Raw genomic sequence first — 18,398 nt, 5'->3', positions numbered from 1 at the left:
TTCATTTACTCAAACTGACTCTGGAGTAACACTGGGTCTGTGTAAATCCCCAGAAGAAATCAATGTCAGACTGTGTCAAAGACATCATTTATATAAAGAGCATATAAGGAACAATTACATTTAGCATTGAGGAAATGAAGTCTACTTTAGTACAGCTATCTTACCAGCCTCAAAAACAGGCTTCGTTTTCTTCAGGAAAAATTGGATTTCTTTCTGGGGTGGAAAATGAGCCAGGCATGTTCTTGACAGGTTTCGTGAGATTCACGCATAAGGATCATTATTAACTCGTTACTAAACCCCCGACTGACAGGAATAGTCACGGCTAGAAATATCTTTGCACAAAAAAGTAACTATTTAGAATCGAGGTCATCTGAAAACTGTCTGTGCATGTGTCTGTTAGGAAAAACAACATTTCACCAAACTATAAAGAGCAGGTTATGACTATAATAGCACAACAGATCATTCTGAGAACAGAGATGAGAAATAAATGTATATGTGCATGTACAGTAAATCTCTGAAACATCACTCGTAACCCATGTCACTTCCATGATGTAACAATTTATTTCGGAGTGAAACGGCATTTTCAAGAAATTAGGCAAAGACTTAGTTTTCTCCATCTGTAATTGACTGGATGGTGAAAAGTACCTATTTACATTTGTCACTGCATGTACTTTCTCAAATCAGATATACAGTTATAGCTATAACACTCACTCGCACCATTATTTCTTGAACATTTTGTGAACCGTAAAACCACATGCATTTACACTGGTCTGGAATCTCCTGAAGGCGTTTGAGATGCACCAGATTGCAATCTGTCTCAAATGTATTTCATAGGGCATTTATACCTGGTCTTTCTGCGATCTGATAGCTATCCGATCAGAGAAAATGCATGAAGTGGCCCTATACATGAAATGTAAGTAGGCCCTATATGAAAAGTGATTAAAGGGGAGGGCTATATGACAAAACATAAAATGAAGTTTTTACATTTTCTATGAAATTTAAATGATTTGTATTTCTTTGAGATAGCGTGAACTGATGAACTGTAAACTGTAAGACAAGGAATGTGGTAAATGTGCCTGTGAAGACAGTAGACAGCAAGACAACTCGCCAAGTTTTTAAACAGAGCCTATGTGTTTAGATACATACAAATACAAAAGACGGCTTAACATAGTTTACCAACAACAGCAAAAAAAAAAAACTCCTGAAAATTCAGTCATTATTTACATGCCCTTTAACACATGAAACCAGATAAAAACAGTCATGCATATTTGGACATGGATATTTTTTTGGGAAATGAATATTGCTGAGCTGTTACCTGTACTTATGAATAATAGCATTGAACAGTCGTCCATCCCTCCACGAGGTAGTGAAGTTGTCACAGCGGACGCCTACATAGCCTTCGGTCATCTGCTTGGACCACAGCAGAAGTCTTTCCTTGGCTGTCATGTCCTCGGACTCTCCTGTCACGTGGATGTCCGAGATCTGCAGGCATGTTTTTGTTAAGAACATCTGTTATAACATAGCTAAGAGTCTTCTTTTCAAACCTTGTCTTATTTATATAGCATTTATATATTATAAATATAGCAGAATTGCGCTTTTTTGAAATGAATGTAGTTTTTGTCATAATGTAAATTCAAGAGTTTAGAATAAAGAATGAATAAAAATACATATATCATGTACAGTACATACAGAAAATGCATTAACTGTTTATATTAATCATTTCACCTCTATGTAAATACATGTGAAAATTGCTGTGAAATCATCACAGCAGTAATATAAAGACTTTCTGCACTCCAGAGTAGCAGGTAGCAGATATACATCCTGTGTAGTAACGAATGCTGTCTATAGTATAATAACATTGCATATAAATATTATAAAAGCTATAGTATTTATTATACTGCACATTTTGGATGTCTTCCTTATCTGCTACACCCACTGCAGGTCAAAAAGACTATTTAAATGCAAGTATTTACACCTGGGTGCCGACAGCCACTCCATCATGAAAATGTGATCACTTGTAATTCGAGTTTGTAGGATATATCGATATATTCTTTATAAGTGATACGGAATGAGGCAATACCGTTTATATCGATATACAGTAGTTTGATACGAGGGCATCTGAAAAATATAGAGGACAGACTCAGCCGCTGTGGATAAAATGCATAATCCAATTTGTTCTAAACATGTGACAAGCTTTATATTAAGGGCTTTAAAAAAAAAAAGCTCGTAAGATAGTATCGTTTATAGTTTCGTATAATTTAAAGCGGCTCGCCTCCAATAACTGTAAAGTGACTGTAATGTGGAAATCAAAATAGCCAAATACAAGTCTGAGCTTTTGTTCTTATTTATTTTCATTTTTAGTTTAGTGACTTTAACTTCTGCTTTAAAAGCATTATTTCTGTTTTTAGATTGTAATGTTACAATGTTAGAATAAAATGTGATATTGACCCCTTTTTGCACATAATATATAGGCTTACATTGTTACATTCACTTTATTAGCTTTCATAGCCTTTAATATGTAGCCTATTGTTTTGTTGGACAATAGCAGTATGTAAAATATATATATTAAATATAGATTTAAAAAAAATTCAGAAAAAAACTAAATAAATAAAAAATACCGAATATATACTGTATATCTCAAATCGGCCCAAAAATACAGAGATATGAATTTTTGCCCATATCGCCCAGCCCTAATCACTTGTAGGCTAGCACTGCACAAAAATGCACTACACTATGTAATGCATTTCCCCACGCATAGATACTGTTAAATTATAGCCAAAGGAATCAGTTTCTGACTTACTAATCTAATATTAGCAAATATCTGTATTTTGGCCTTTTCCAAATGTCTGTTTTCTGCTGTTTCAGCAATGAAGCTCAGCTGGTGCACATAGAAAGGCTGATTCATGTGACATTTGATCAGTGATTTACCAGCACAGGTTGCTTGCTCTGTTTCTTCATTTAGAGCTATTTATAGTAGTCTCCATCAAAGCAATAAATCATATTAAATGTATTTTGAATATAGCAGTGAAATATGCTGATGATGACTAATGAACAGTGACCGATAACACACACACACACACGTTTCCACTGACCATTACAGATCTCACATGACTTCACGCTGCTAAAAAGGATTTGCAGCTCTAAAATCAAATGCCTGGAGCAAAAGCTAAGCCAACACCTACTGATTTAAGAAAACACATTATACCACCACATATTAAAACCAACAGCTTAATAATCATTCACAGCTTGCTAAGTGTACAATACATGTACGTGCTGACATTCAAGTCAACTCAAAAGAATCTGCTGGCTGGTGTAATTATAGCTTCTCAGAAGGCAGCAGAGCACATGGTGTGTAGACTGTGGGTGTGGAAAGACTGAGCTATTAAACCAAGAATCAAACACACCAAAACATGTCAGCCCTGACTAACCTCTGCCATGACCCTCAAGATGAACAACAACATTACGGAAACTCTGGGAGTATCTAGATGCTGATGGGTCAATATAGCTAAAATAAAGAATACAGTCACAGCTATGACACAAAGTACCTGTTACTAGTTACATCACAAGGCAACACAGTAGTCAAATATTCCCCTTAGTATCTTCTAGTGGAAAGACCGACTAAATTCATTTGAATGTGTCTCAAACAGTAGAGCGTAGGGTTGTGCCGATAGATGATAGTATTGTGTATCGATGATAGTCAGAGATGTCGCCTGTGGCTGATGCCACGGATGATAGCAAGACGATTATTATTATTATCATTATTATTATTATCAGGCTAGTAATACTATCTAATTAATCATTAGGGCTTATTTTGTCCATCATATTTCTTTTTCCGCATTTTTACAGTGTTGCGTGTTTTAACCCATCACACACAATTCCAATGAGTTTATGAACACAATGGCCAATCAGATGCGTTCAGATGAGTCATCACTCAAACAGTGGCGTTTAGTTGCACACTCGCTGACTGAATTTAGCTCTCTTGCAAATTCTCTCATAATAACAAAGTGCAGATGTGTGTGCGATGTAAAAGATGTATTAATCATTCAGTGTAGATAGCCTCACTGATTATAACGGGAGTGTTTTTAAAGCGCATAAACTCGCACTAGACTGAAGTCTATGTGATGAAGTGATGTTTTTCGGTAATGTAAAAGTTCTTTGCTCATTTTCTGTAGCTGCTGTTTGAATAACTGAGGAAATTTAAGCATTATAATTAGTAACCTACAATGTTTCTATTAAATTCTTATCATGTTAAATACAAATTCAGTCATATTAAAAACATTTGGCTGCTTTTAGCCTTATGCTGGAGTTGGTTCACTTTCAGTATATAATTAAATAAATTAGCACGATGATATCATGTATCGCGATTTCACAGGCTGACGATATTACGATATGAAAATTGAGCATATCGCCCAACACTAGTAGAGAGCATGGCACTAACAGTGTCATGATACCTGATTCCCAAGGAATGCAAGAACTGATCAAATGCATGCAGACACTTGGGATAAAAGAGTCTACCAAATGCATAAAAGTAAAAGTAATTATACTTGGCCTAAATATGTCTATTACGTAGTAACTATTTTATAAAAACAACAAGCCAATCAAGGCTGTTGTATAGCTATATTCACATCATGTCAGAATTACCATAAATACGATATTTAAACTTGTAAAAATCATTTACGTCCTTGTAGAACTCAAAATAACAACTTGTAAACTCTGACTTTTCTGAGAGCCCCGACTTGCACAGCCTGACCACTACAAAGTAGTGTTGCCATCTAGCAATTATGGCAATTACAACATGGAGTAAACCTGGTGTGTATCATGAGTAAAGGGTGTATGATGTTTAGCAGACATTATTTCTTAAGTAATGTTACACAAATTGAAGCGTTGCACCATAAATTGCATCTCATATGTTGACAGATGCTGCTATTACCTCCTGGTGTTCAGTAGAAGCATGTTTTAGATCTTGTTGGACAGTCTCCAAAGTAGCCTGGGAAACTAAACCTCCCGAGCAAGTATGGGCCCTCCTCCGTTTCCTGTGCACTTGAGTGTCCCATATAATTTTGGAGAAGCCCTCCATGTTTTCCAGCTGATGATTCACACTGCTCCTCGAGGAGCTTTTTCCTCTCAGTGTCTGGAGCATATGTTCCACCGCACCAAAACTCACCGCCCTCCTCAACTGCCTCCGCAAGAGTTTCTTTTCCAAGAGCCCGTCCTTTGAAGCGATGCTTCTGGAGCTCTTGGTGACCCCATGTAGATTATGCTCCGCAGTGGGCCTGCTTTTGTCCTTATCCATCTGATGTACACCCGGTCTTCTGCCGGTTTTACCTCGGAGAACTGGGACTTCTCCAACATAGACCCCATGGCTGATACTGGGCTGCCTGGGTCTTGGAATCTCGTCTTGCTCCGAGTTCAACGTACCAACCTGATTTAGGGAATTACTACCAGATGTGACATCCTCCAGGTCATCACTCCTACAGCTCTCGACTCCATGGCTTCTCAAAGAGTCAGTAGCACTGAACTCTGCAGATTTCCTCTTCTTCCTCCTTTGAAAGTATCGGCGTCCACTGAGCTCCTTTGGTGCAGGGCTGATTGGGGCTTTCGTGGGATCAACATAACACTCCTCTTTAGAGCCTCGCACACATCCACACATATTACCCATGGCACTTGCTCATACTAACAAGGCTGCCCATCAAGAAAGATTCACTTTTTCCTGTCAGCTGTAAACAAGTTCAGCAAGTTCAAGAGTTTCTTATCCCAGGAAACAGCCATCTTTTCCCTGTGAGTGTTTCGGTTACGGAGGTGATGTCAGACGAATAGTCCCAATATCCAAAGTGGAGCAGATGATATGAATCCCTCTGAGACTCCAAACAAACTTCTGCTTCCTGTATTGCACTGGCCTCGCTTCACAGCCCGTCCCTTTCTTCTCACGCTGCCAACACACTGAAATCTCAGTGACCTTTGAAACGGCACCCTTTGCCCTGATCCTCCAGAACAAACACTATAGAGATCGAGGCGCCCGGCAAGCAACAGAAACTAACACTGCTGTCACAGCTGAGGAAACGTCACTGTCCTCATGTGATGTGTAAACACAGCCACCCCCGGAGCCCTGCTGGTGTTGAGTTTCCCCAGGCTGACTCCGGCTCTATGTCCTCAGCGGTCGGAGGCTGGAGAGAGAGAGAGAGGGAAAAGGGAGGGGAGCGGGACAGACTCTCGTCCGTTCCCTGATGGTAACTGTGTGCCGCGTGTGAGATCTCTGCTCAGCAAGTTGAGCCATTCGATTAGGACGCACCGGGCTGAGAGAAAGAGTCATGGCCTGTCATGTAGCCTTTAAAAATAACAGGACAACGTGGCAAACTGTGCTGCGCCAGACAACAAAACTCTCTGTTTGCTCTTCAATCTGGCTCGAAACAAGGGCAAAGCTTTCAAAAGGATCACATCCAGCACGTAAAACAAACAAACATAACCAGTGGTCATAGATATGGAAGATAATAACTTATATTGGCTACATAAACTCATTTGGAGTCATAGTTGTAAAATATAATTCACTTATACAGCAAGTTATTGTCCAAACATTCATTTAAAGTTAATTAGTAGTGTTTGCTAAGGCAAGAATTACTAATCAGGCTAATATGTTTGAGGGATCTCAAGGGGCCAGACTTACTAACAGCTCGTTCCAGTGTTTTGGCATTAAAAAACTTTACTGAAGACATGAAAATGCGTGGACATAGTTATTTCTGCTGAATATGCATTTGTTGGAGTTTCTCTTTAAGATGCAACATTAATGGGAGGAGAGTATTTCAATGAATCATGCAAGGTGATTTACTAAGGTTTGCAGTCGTCAGTTTACTGGTATTTGCACCATTATTTGTCTCCTCAAAAAATCATGTCTTAAACCATTTTGCATCTATGTTGTTGGTAGTTTATCCACACGTTATCATCGGTTCTGCTTGTTTGTGACCTTGCACTAATTTGTGCTGCTCTTGGTAGATTGCATCTGTAAGGAAATGCTCTGTCTGCGTCTGTGTTCTTTAATGTGCTCATTGTCAGTAGATGAACTGCAGAACTTTCCACTCCCATCTGTGATTTTATGAGAATGCGCTCTCCCGCTAATTTGCCCTATTTCGTAAATCTGGCCCAATATGTGCTAATCCTTTAGCCACATCTTACCACTATAATATCACAGAGACTTCAGCATGGATCCCTTAGAAGCTATCTAGAAAATTCTAGAAACAACACAAGAACATGCTGCAGACTGCTTAAATCTTAGCAATAGGGGTGTAGTAGTACAAAAAAACAGGAAAACAGAGCTCAAATGCATTTTAGGCAGCACACACATGGGATAGGAGGGCAAGCCATTAAACTGTATGCTTGTAAGTGCTTACTGTAAAATACTTTTCCCATTAACTTTCATTTGCATTTCAGATGACAACATCAAAGTATGTTATGTTGATATCCGCACAGAGGAGTACTGCACGTGCAGTGGGTTAAAACAACGCTGCGTTCGTTCAGTGTGCCCAGACCCACTGTGCTTCCAACAAACCAGGTAACAGAAAAAAATGGCATCTGAGCATGTAAGCATCACATCTGCTGTGGGTTGGATCTTGTTTTGGCATAAGCTCTGTCAGTTTCCCTTTATGGTTGCAGACTCTTTTCAGGTTGTTTGTTTTGACCGTGGGTTATGGAGTGAAAACAGTATCAAAACCTCCTACAAATGCACGCGAGAGATCCACACGCGTGCACACGAATCCACACATGCGCGCGAGAGAGCCATACACACACACGAATCCACAAATGCACACGCGAGAGATCCAAACACATGGCGATCCACAAACACAGGAATCCACACACGCACGCGAGAGATCCATACACACACATACCGATCCACACATGCGCGCCAGAGATCCATACACGCGCACATGAATCCACAAATGTAAGCAAGATCCACACAGGGCAATCCAGACAAAGCAAATATGTGCATTGCTTCTTTGCTCACAGTATACACAACAAATGGCAAGTCCTTTGCAGTAGTGTTCTGCCTTAAGAATGTCCGTGAATATGCGGTTTTGTATTTGTGGATTCTTTTGAGACTGTCATTCCGCAGCTTAAACTCACAAATGCACACAGGCCTATCTGTACCGGGTGTGTCTCACTCGTCTTTACAAGTGAAGCTGCTGGCTCTTTGATCGCCCCCTGGTGGCTGGTTGCAGTTCAGGTCATAAACCCCGCCCTCTCCATGTAAACGAATGGGACTTCAGTCAAAATAAAAAAATAAATTACACTTCCAATACAATTTTCCGAAATATGATTTTGGTCATTTAACCTTTTCATTGGTGAGTTTAAAATATTCCAGCGGTCCCCCCAGAGTGAGTTTTTTTTAGGCGACCGTTATTTTAGAACGCTTCCCCTTAATGTTTCCATGGCGACGCGTCATGCTTATCACATGACATACCGCTGCCACAATAACACTGAATGACAGATGGATCGCTTTTATTTCCTTTTTCCTTTTTTATTCAAAATATTCATAAACTTGCTTACCATATAATCAACTATCTGATATTCCGATTCACAAATATGTACAAATGAGTGTGTTTTATCGTTTAAAAACAGTTCTAAATGATCTTCATGGTGATTTGTAATGTGAGATGGGCGCCGCCATGTTTGTTCCTGCTGCAGTTCAGAGAGTCCTGTGAGTCGGATTTACATCACGTAAATTCATCAATTTCTCGCAAAATACATGTAAGTAAGTGGCGGGTGAAATAGGAGAAGAATAGAGTGAACTTTATAGTTACTTACACGATGTGTATTTGATATTAATAAAACACGTCTGAAAATTATATTTGAATGGATTGTTATTGCTGCTTCCATAAACATCTGATATTTTACGAACTCTAAATGTATTGTTTTACTAGTACTTATGTGTATTTAAATGTCTAAAGCACAAAATAAACATTATGTGGTTAAAAACACTTCATAGGTGTGATTATATGACAAGTGCAGCGGCATCTCAGCGTCAGACAAAGCGCGAAAATGTAGTTTGAATTTGGCAGTTATGCGACCTCACCGAACGTTCTACATACATCACCTCGCTGGAATCAAACTCCCGCAGACCCAATCAACCATAACGACATGCCCCGTTTTTATAGCATCAAATTACTAGCTAAAATCAAACTTATCACAAAAACGAACAATTGAACATATATCAGTGTGATAACAACTACCTTATATGACCAAAACCATATTTCGGAAAATTGTATTGGAAGTGTAATTCATTTTTTTATTTTGACTGAAGTCCCATTCGTTTACATGGAGAGGTTTATGACCTGAACTGCAGCCAGCCACCAGGGGGCGATCAAAGAGCCAGCAGCTTCACTTGTAAAGACGAGTGAGACACACCCGGTACAGATAGGCCTGTGTGCATTTGTGAGTTTAAGCTGCGGAATGACAGTCTCAAAAGAATCCACAAATACAAAACCGCATATTCACGGACATTCTTAAGGCAGAACACTACTGCAAAGGACTTGCCATTTGTTGTGTATACTGTGAGCAAAGAAGCAATGCACATATTGCCTTTGTCTGGATTGCCCTGTGTGGATCTTGCTTTCATTTGTGGATTCGTGTGTGTGTGTGTGTGGATTGGTATGTGTGTGTGTGTGTGTGTGTGGATCTTTCGCGCGCGCGTGTGTGGATTCGTGTGTGTATGGATCTCTCGCGCGTGCATTTGTGGATTTGTGTACGCGCATGTGGATCTCTCGCGTGCATTGTAGATTCGTGTGCACGCGTGTGGATCTCTCGCGTGCATTTGTAGGAGGTTTTGATACTGTTTTCACTCCATAGTGGGTGATTCCCCAGAAGTCAGCGAGGGCTGCTGTTTAAAACTGACCTTGTTAAACGGCAACTAGCTGATTAGTTCAAATTGGATGCAACAGCACTATTTATTGCATTCCCATGCTACTGCACAACTACTCCTCAGCATCCACATACGACATGCTAGCCAGGCCTTCTGTGTGGACATGATGTAAACACAGACAAATTAATGACTTTTCCTGGAATTTCCCGCCAAATCTGACCCGACAATACAAAATTCAAATCAATACTTCAGCTTTTTTATTTCAAGTTTTTATATACTAACACAATTTTGTTCATTTTTGCACAAAAAAATATTCCGTAGTGTAGTTTTAAAAACATTAAAGAAAAAAGGAGAGATCAAACATCACATTGTTGCATATTATTGCTGGAGGCGTTGTTAATACACCCTCAACACACCCCTCAACTTCAAAGCATGCTTATAAGGCAAAAAAGACAAGCAAACTACTAAAACAACATAATGGCTAATGCCAGCTTGATTCATGTCTTTGATCGCATGTTCAAACAGACAGTATTCAGACGGCAGCTGTGGATATTGTATAATGCATTTTAATGAATAAATGCATTCTCCAAAATCTTTGATTACATTAGTCGCCTAAAGAGCTGCAAACAATAGATGTAAATTTGCATGCAGCGAAACTTCATTTGTTGGAAACAGACTGAAAACTCAATACTCCAAAAGAAGAGACCGGAGGGCTAAAAAAACATGAACACGGTTCAAAAATCATCCCTGAGAGACTGAAGTCTCAAAAACAACTCTATGTGCCATCTAACTGCGGATTCATGAGGGAACAGGCCCACTAGCGCCGCATGCCCAACGGCTCGCGTGAGAGTGACAGCGGCAGGTGCTCCTGCACGGCCCCACGCTACCTGACAGCAAGTTTTATGAAGCCAAGCATTATTTAACACATTCTTCGGCTAAGCCCCAGATATCAATTTTTGAGGTGTTTTGTAAGCCTTCAGCCCATTGTGGGCCGTCAGGGAGGCTGGGTCAGCGTGGTTTGCGAGATCGAGGTGCGGTGAAGTTGTTACAGCCTGCCGTTCCTGCATTCCCAGAGAAGTGAATCAGAAAGAGCTGTGACGCTCTGGACTCGGGTTGACTTCTGCGACAGGCTCCTGCTAAAATGTTTCAATCATAACATCAACTCAAACCAAACACGCAGCCGAGCCAAGGATATTAATATCATACTGCAGTGAAGGTGGGACAGTGTGTCCGAAATCAGTAGATCTCTCCAAGGGAATACTTGAACTGGATGCATTTTGCACATTTGAACTGTCTTGTTTACACAGTAAAGAAAATGTGATATTAAAAAGGGCAAAGGGATATAATGAGCAAAAACCTCCATCTGATGCAGGTGCACAGACTCTAACAATTACAAAGCAGCGCAGACGGAAAGCAGGAACGTATGACTGCACTCCTCTCCGCCTCAGTCTTATATACTGTACATTTGATGCAGTTTCACAGGCTCAGACATGCGCAGCTGCAGCAGAACCTGTGTGTGACCTCTGCGTGAGGCAGCTGAAGCACAGATTCTGCAGAAATACTTTTAAAAAGCCTGTCGCAAACTTAAAACGCAAAAGACATTCTCTGCAGTGTTCATAATTTGCTCAGGATGATTCATCTTGCATCAGCACTTTTTTGGACAATTTTTGCAATAGAAGCTCTTTCATTGTGAAAAGCATGGATCCCCCCCATTATTAGAAAGCATACAAAATCTGAATAATTGAGTAAAACATACAAGACAGATCTCGTGTATGTAATGACACAAATATTTTCCATGTTTAGCTACTACATGTTGATGCTAAAATAATAACCTTAATAAATCAATCTCACAATGTAGCTACTGAGGAAAATCACATAATTGAAGATTCTGGCACATCACAGAGTTTCATTAAAACAGGGAAATGTTCCTGCTTGAAGGCGCCTTACAGAAAATGAATAAACACCGAAGCGGGCGTGAGTATGTGAGTGAACATGCTCTGCAGACTGACAGATACAGCTCACCGCGCTCCACCTACAACTAAACAATCCTCATACTAGAACGGGAAAATGAAGACAAACTCTGAATGCTGGCTTGAGGAAGCCTTGAAACCTGAAGTTTATTTATGGATTATTCATAGTTTTATTTATGGACTATATTAGAGCTATATTTATAGTTTTAAAACAATGTGGTTTTATTTGAAAAATATTTCAAATATTTATTTGACGGCTGCTAAGGTGTTTTGGCTTGTTTCTAGGGCAATAGATAATGTGTCGTCTCATAAGCTCTTTTCAATAAATATCTGCACACCCTTGAGCTAATGTGGGTTTGCACACACACATGTATGACCTCTTGTGGTCAGAGAATGAACTGCAGAATCGACATATGACCGCTGTTTCACATAATGAGGAATAAGCAGTTGGAAATACCTACATCAAGCATCAAAGCCAATAAATAAACAATACAAATATGTTATGAGACTTGATTGGCTCACCTGAAAGTGCAGAATTATGGTCCATATTAATCCCAATGTCAGTTTGGGGTTTCCGTCTGTTATGTCGTCGTTCCTGATGTTCACCAGCTTCACCTGAGAACACAAGCGTTATACAGTTATATGATGAGTGAGATGATAACACAATCATACAGCGCACTGCAATTTTTCCATAAAGTCCTAAAAAATGACTGCTTATATAATGACATTTTTAGCTTCATGTATTTATTTTATATTAATGTATGTGTATACACCGATAAACATACAAAACCATATGTAATGAAATTTAAATAACATCTCCAATGCCAAAACACATTAATATTACAACAAGCAAGGCTATTGTTTTGGATTCAATTACATGGCTATTTACATCTGATTCAGTTAATTCATTCATTCATTCTAATTCATTTGTAAATGAGATGAGAAATAAGTATTTGAAGGCAGATAATACAGCACATGCAACAGTGTATTTATACTTTACACTTAATATACTATGTTTTAATATTGTTTACACACACAGACATATATATATATATATATATATATATATATATAAATATTGTGAAGAGTGCTGCTCAAATAAACTAGAACTGAACTGAATAAAAATATTTTACATTAAAGTGCATCATGGCAAAAAGTCATTTATAAGGCTGCTATTAGAAATGCATTTGTTTTCCAAACATAATCTATGCAGCAATCTACTTCTAGACTATAAACAATTCTAAGAGCAATAAATCTATAACCAACACTGTCTCACCACAAGAGGGCACTAGAGGACAGGATGTTTATTTAGGGCATGGAGACTAACTGCTTACCTAAGAAATGAACAGCTCCATTTATAATTTCTGATTGAAGGAGCCATGTTTGAAGCCACTGTGACCTTTTTTATAACAAAGTGTCAGGTTTCTAGGCTTCTTGGCAATGCTGCACAGACTGGAGGCATGTTAACTACAGTATGATCTGGTGAATTGCTGATTACAATTTTTATTTTTATTTTTAATTGCAACCTTTTTTGAACACTGGTGTCTGTAACCGTATTGAGTTTGCCATTGTTTTGAGTCATACAAAATCCGTGATAAAATCACTGTTTCACACAGACCGGCTTATAATAGATTTGAATGCTAACAATCAAAATAAAACAAAGAATGTGGGTTATGAGAAGTTTATCATAATTCATCTTCAGTGATGACTATTTCTCAGCTTACCAACAAACTGAACCCATGTTTATTCTTGGAAAAGGCATTTAAACTTATGGTCTACTTAAGCAAGTACAAATGAGAGGTCATGCATCGGGTCATTTGTGAATTCAGAGGTCAAAGTTTGCTTCCTCATGTGTCACGTATCATCTTGAGCAGAACTGCTTGTATTTGTCTTTTTACAGATAGCCAGATCAGATGTTTCTTTCCCCCCAACTGAAATGAATGGTTAACTAGTACACAGGATTAACCAACTAAACCCTGCCTTCAACATATGAATATAAATGCACTGTATCAATTTTCATTGGTAGAGAAAAAATAAGAGTTTCTGGCCATTTTGTAAATGGAATACAATATATTCACTTCCTTAAAAGTGCACTAGAAGTGTGCAATGCATCGTTTATCAAAAAATACTACAATATTATAATTCAAATAATATTCAAAAAGCAGATCATGCAATATTAGATCCCTCAGGAATCTTTTGTCCATGTCAAAGCAGAGCACAACGTAAGTGGAATTTACAATCATTTAGTTGAAACTAATTAAATTTAAGCTGATCTCTATGACAACTAGTCAGTTTTGTTTTGAACTGCAAACGTGACTTACAGTAGCATTACTGCAAACAGTAGCGTGTTTAGGTACCACAACTGTGTGGTTTCTACCGAGGAGGCCCCTCAAGGGACCGCTTGCTTAGGGCCCCCAAAACTCTAAACACGCCCCTGACTGCAAATGATTTTTGATATTAAAATGTTCGACCTGTATTCTGTATTTCTGTAACAAGTGCTATTTTTCTTCAAATGATTTAGAAATTTATTAGAGAATTGATTTAGAGTTGATTTAGAAATCACACAGAACAGAAACTGATGTAATGTCAAATTTTTGAGATTTAAATGCTCACACACCAGTGTAAAAACTGGAATAGGAGCATAAAAAAATAGAATGACTGTCTTTGTTGGTTATTTTTCTCACTGTCTTACCTGCCGTCTTTTTAAGTAGTCCAGTGCAATCTGTACATTCTGGAGTCTGTGGAAGCGCATGCGGCCCTTCTCCCGCGGCTGTGAGGAGAGAGAGAGAGAGACAAGACATCAGCGCATGCGTCATCAGACACGGCCGAGCTCTCGGCACCAGACACTCACCGTACCGTCAGCAGAGGAGGAGAAACTCACTGCGCTCATGCCTGGAGAGCTCAACTACTGCACATCAATGCCTAGCTGGCCTGACTGAGGTACATCAGCTGTCTTGCTACCTTCCCACAGGTTAACGCTATATTACATGATGCCTTGAACTCAAGCCAAACGCAAGGTCAAAGATGTAGAGTGGGCTGAGACTGGAAGCAGTGAAACGGGAATAAAGCAGATGGAAAGATCTGAAAATCTCCACTGTCCAGCTCGGATGGAGTTTCTCAAAGGTGCCTGTCAAACTTGATGTACAGTATAGTGTGGGCAGACTTAAAGAGAAATGAGAACGATTGAGCAGATGATGGATGACTTGTGAAGAATCGTGTCGCCCTTTAAGGCTGGAAGTAAAGGACTGACATGAGTTCCATGGGTTTTGTTCACAGAATAGTAAAAAATGTTCTATCAATCAAAAACAAGAGGTTTGTATAACACGAAATAGCACTTTTCATGAAAGTCAAGTATGTGTAAACTTATATATAAATTCATACTGAACATTAAAAGACCCCATGAAATTCTTCGACGGATACAGCAAAAACTAATACTAGACTAATTAATATAAATAAAAAGTCATCTTAGAAAAGACAAGTAAACAGTCAGCAATAAAAAAAGAAACAAATTAAAAGCAATAGAGTGCTGCAGTGATGACCGATTTTGAAGGCCAACCCAGAAGTTCACAATCAACCTGATTCCCTCGACAAAAACCAACAGGACTTTTCCATTGGCTTTTGGATTATTGCAGAAAAATGTTTATGATTCTTACAGGTTTTGTTTATCATGATAATCTTTACAAATTAACACAACTAGAACTAACACAAAAAGCTATACATAGGCTATACACAAATTACACCACAGTCACATGACTTCAGTGTTAAGCATTCAACCATTAGGCTGCCAACAACTCTTTCAGTCGTTATTTACAAAAATTAATTAATAAAAACTAACAAAAATTCAAACATTTGAATTTTATAAAATCATCAATTCAAACATTTATCCAAAACTCATTCAAAAATAAAGCCTTTTAACTTCAGGACAATGGAACCTGAGGTGCTTAAATGCTAATTTGTTTCCGGGTTTTAGCCTACAATATGTCATCCATGCAGCATGCTATAGCACAGACAAATACTGTACAATACAACAAAACAGAATAAACAATGCTTTATGTTGAAGCGAACTAACGAGTTATGGACAATGTTTGGCTCCAGTGGATCACTAACTTCAATTTTGAAGTGCTGAGAGCTCCCGTCACTCTGTATTGGATTTTGAACTTTTAATATCTTTTTAATATCAAGCACGTCCTGCAGTTTAGCAATGGTAGACCGCATTTTATGACAAGCAGGTTAACTGCTGTATGAACACCTTATACAAATTCAAACGGATTCAAATTTTGTACCTATTATAAAAAAAAAATTCTCAGTATACCACCTATTTTTTCACTGTATTATTTATGTATTATTGCCATTCCTTTTCTCTCTAAGGACTTACAAATTATTCAATAACGTGTTAAAATCACACTGACATTATCATTGCTTAATAACTACATATCAGGCATATATGCACATATTATCACTTAAAACAATATTTTGAATTTTGTTTAGTCGAGGAAAAAAAAAGTATATGCCGATGAGCCAGAGATGTTGTCATCAATTTTATGCCTTAAACCTAACAGAATAAAAATTAAGTAAAATCCACAAAACCTTGATTTCATGGGGTCTTTAACACACTCTTGAAGCGAAAGGAACTTGAATCAGGCCTTTAGTTCACAGCTCAAGCTTCTGTGTCTTGAGAAATGACCAAGCTGGCATTCAAGAGCACTCCACAGCAACCCCAGAAGGCAATATTCAGCGATGAGGCGGATGCTGTTTACCCATCCCTGTAACCTCAACCTCACTGTCTGCAGAAAGTCCCAGGAGCCTACAGTCCACTGAGGAGAAGCCAGGCTTCTCTGGGTTTGGCACTCCAGTTAATACACACAGCAAACTCTACATTAGTCCTGTTATGAGGGGGCAGGAGGACACGTGTCCACACCTACCCCCTTATCCTCATCATCATCATCCTCATCATCGTGGTCACGTCCATGCCGCTCAACCGTGCATGCGTCAGCCGCACTCACCAACCGCAACGTCTTCAGAAAATCACGCTCCCTTGGCTTACCGGCGGGAACGTGAGCACGAGAGAGAGACACACACACAGACACAGAGACAGAGACAGGTGGACACATGAGAGATGGACAGAAGAAGAACATGAGAAGGACAGGAGACAAGGAGGAAAAGAAACAGGGTGTCACCAAAACAAAGGGGGCACTTTTCTCTGATCTGTGCGTTTCCCCATAACAACTATGGTCGCAAGTTCTGTTGTCACAAATAGAGTTCGATGGAACTAACGACCATAGTAATCTAACAATGCTTTTGGGAAACGCACCCCAGATCAGTGCAATCAGCAGCCGAGCTAAAGCGCTCACATCACGGAAATGAGCGGATATATCAGTGACAGCTCCTGGAGGAATCCTCAGTCAAATCAACCTCAGTCACTCAGAGCTGTAAGCTGTTACAAAAAAACATCATCATTTAGAAGTAATGTTATTTTCTGTCCTGTTTTTGACGCCCCTCATCTGAACTCTCTGTTTGAATAGGCATGGAGGATTGTAGACTCGGAAGTAAACGTCCACTGCTATGATTGGCTAACAGTTGTGTATGTTTGACACAAAGCCGTTTGACAGGCTATGTCCTTCACAGATAGATGCTGCTGTGATTTAGGTTAAACCCACATAAATACTCATATCAAACGATCTGTTTAACAGACAAAGCAATAGTGATCACGTTATAAAAACATTTACTCACACTTGTGTGTTGTAACATTACTGTCAGATCCAATATAGATGGCATAGCATCGTCTTTTAGTTTCAATCTTTCTGAAAATCCCGCGTCGAATTACGCCTTGTTTGTAAACGAATCCGTGGTAAAATGAAGTGAACAAAGGATCAAGTTCTTACTTGTCTGACAGGAGTTTTTCTGTGTCCTCAGGATCTTACATGTCAGACTCTGCTCCTTTGTCCTGTGGTGTACCACAAGGTTCTGTGCTTGGCCCTCCGCTGTTTAGTCTGTATATGCTTCCTCTTGGCAAGATTGTTAATAGTTTTAAAATAATATCTTATTCATTGTTATGCCGATCACATCCAATTGTATGTTTATTTTAGTCCTGATAGACTAGACAAACTGTCCCAATTGCAAAATTGTATAGTCTCCATTAACAAATGGATGGCAGAAATTTTTTTTAAACTTAATACTGATAAAACTGAGGCGATGATTATTGCCCCTGACAACATTAGGCTTTTTCCTAGGACCAGCAGGAGGTCTCATATTACTCCCGTGCTTAAGGCTTCCTATTGGCTTCCTATTGGTTTTAGAGTGCATTTTAAAATTTTGGTTGTAACTTATAGACCTCTGCATGGTCAGGCACCTGCTTACATCCAGAATCTACTACATGCACACTCCCCTGGCTGGTCTCTGAGGTCTTCTGGCCCTAGACCTTTTAATTACTCCTAGAACACGTCTTAAGACAAGAGGTGACCGTTCCTTTTGTGTTGTGGCTCCAAGGCTCTGGAACTCGCTTCCTTTAACATTGATAACTATGAGTTCTGTAGAATCTTTTAAAAAACACCAAACAATACATCTTTTTGGACAAGCTTTTA

The 18,398-nt window shown here is 39.0% G+C and overlaps 1 protein-coding gene across 1 annotated transcript in view; it reads right to left on the bottom strand.

Annotated features, from left to right (window-relative positions):
- The window catches only part of dst (dystonin), a 168,406-nt gene that overhangs the window by 98,014 nt on the left and 51,994 nt on the right, over nucleotides 1-18,398 (bottom strand). Inside the window, 4 exon segments of the mRNA XM_058795815.1 lie at nucleotides 1,316-1,482; nucleotides 12,340-12,432; nucleotides 14,510-14,587; nucleotides 16,740-16,856. Coding sequence (XP_058651798.1) covers nucleotides 1,316-1,482; nucleotides 12,340-12,432; nucleotides 14,510-14,587; nucleotides 16,740-16,856 — 455 coding nt within the window.

Source organism: Onychostoma macrolepis, chromosome 13 (genome assembly GCF_012432095.1).
Source record: "Onychostoma macrolepis isolate SWU-2019 chromosome 13, ASM1243209v1, whole genome shotgun sequence".
NCBI classification, from domain to species: domain Eukaryota; kingdom Metazoa; phylum Chordata; class Actinopteri; order Cypriniformes; family Cyprinidae; genus Onychostoma; species Onychostoma macrolepis.
Note: the sequence above shows the minus strand (reverse complement) of the source record. Positions and strands in the feature narration are given on the sequence as shown.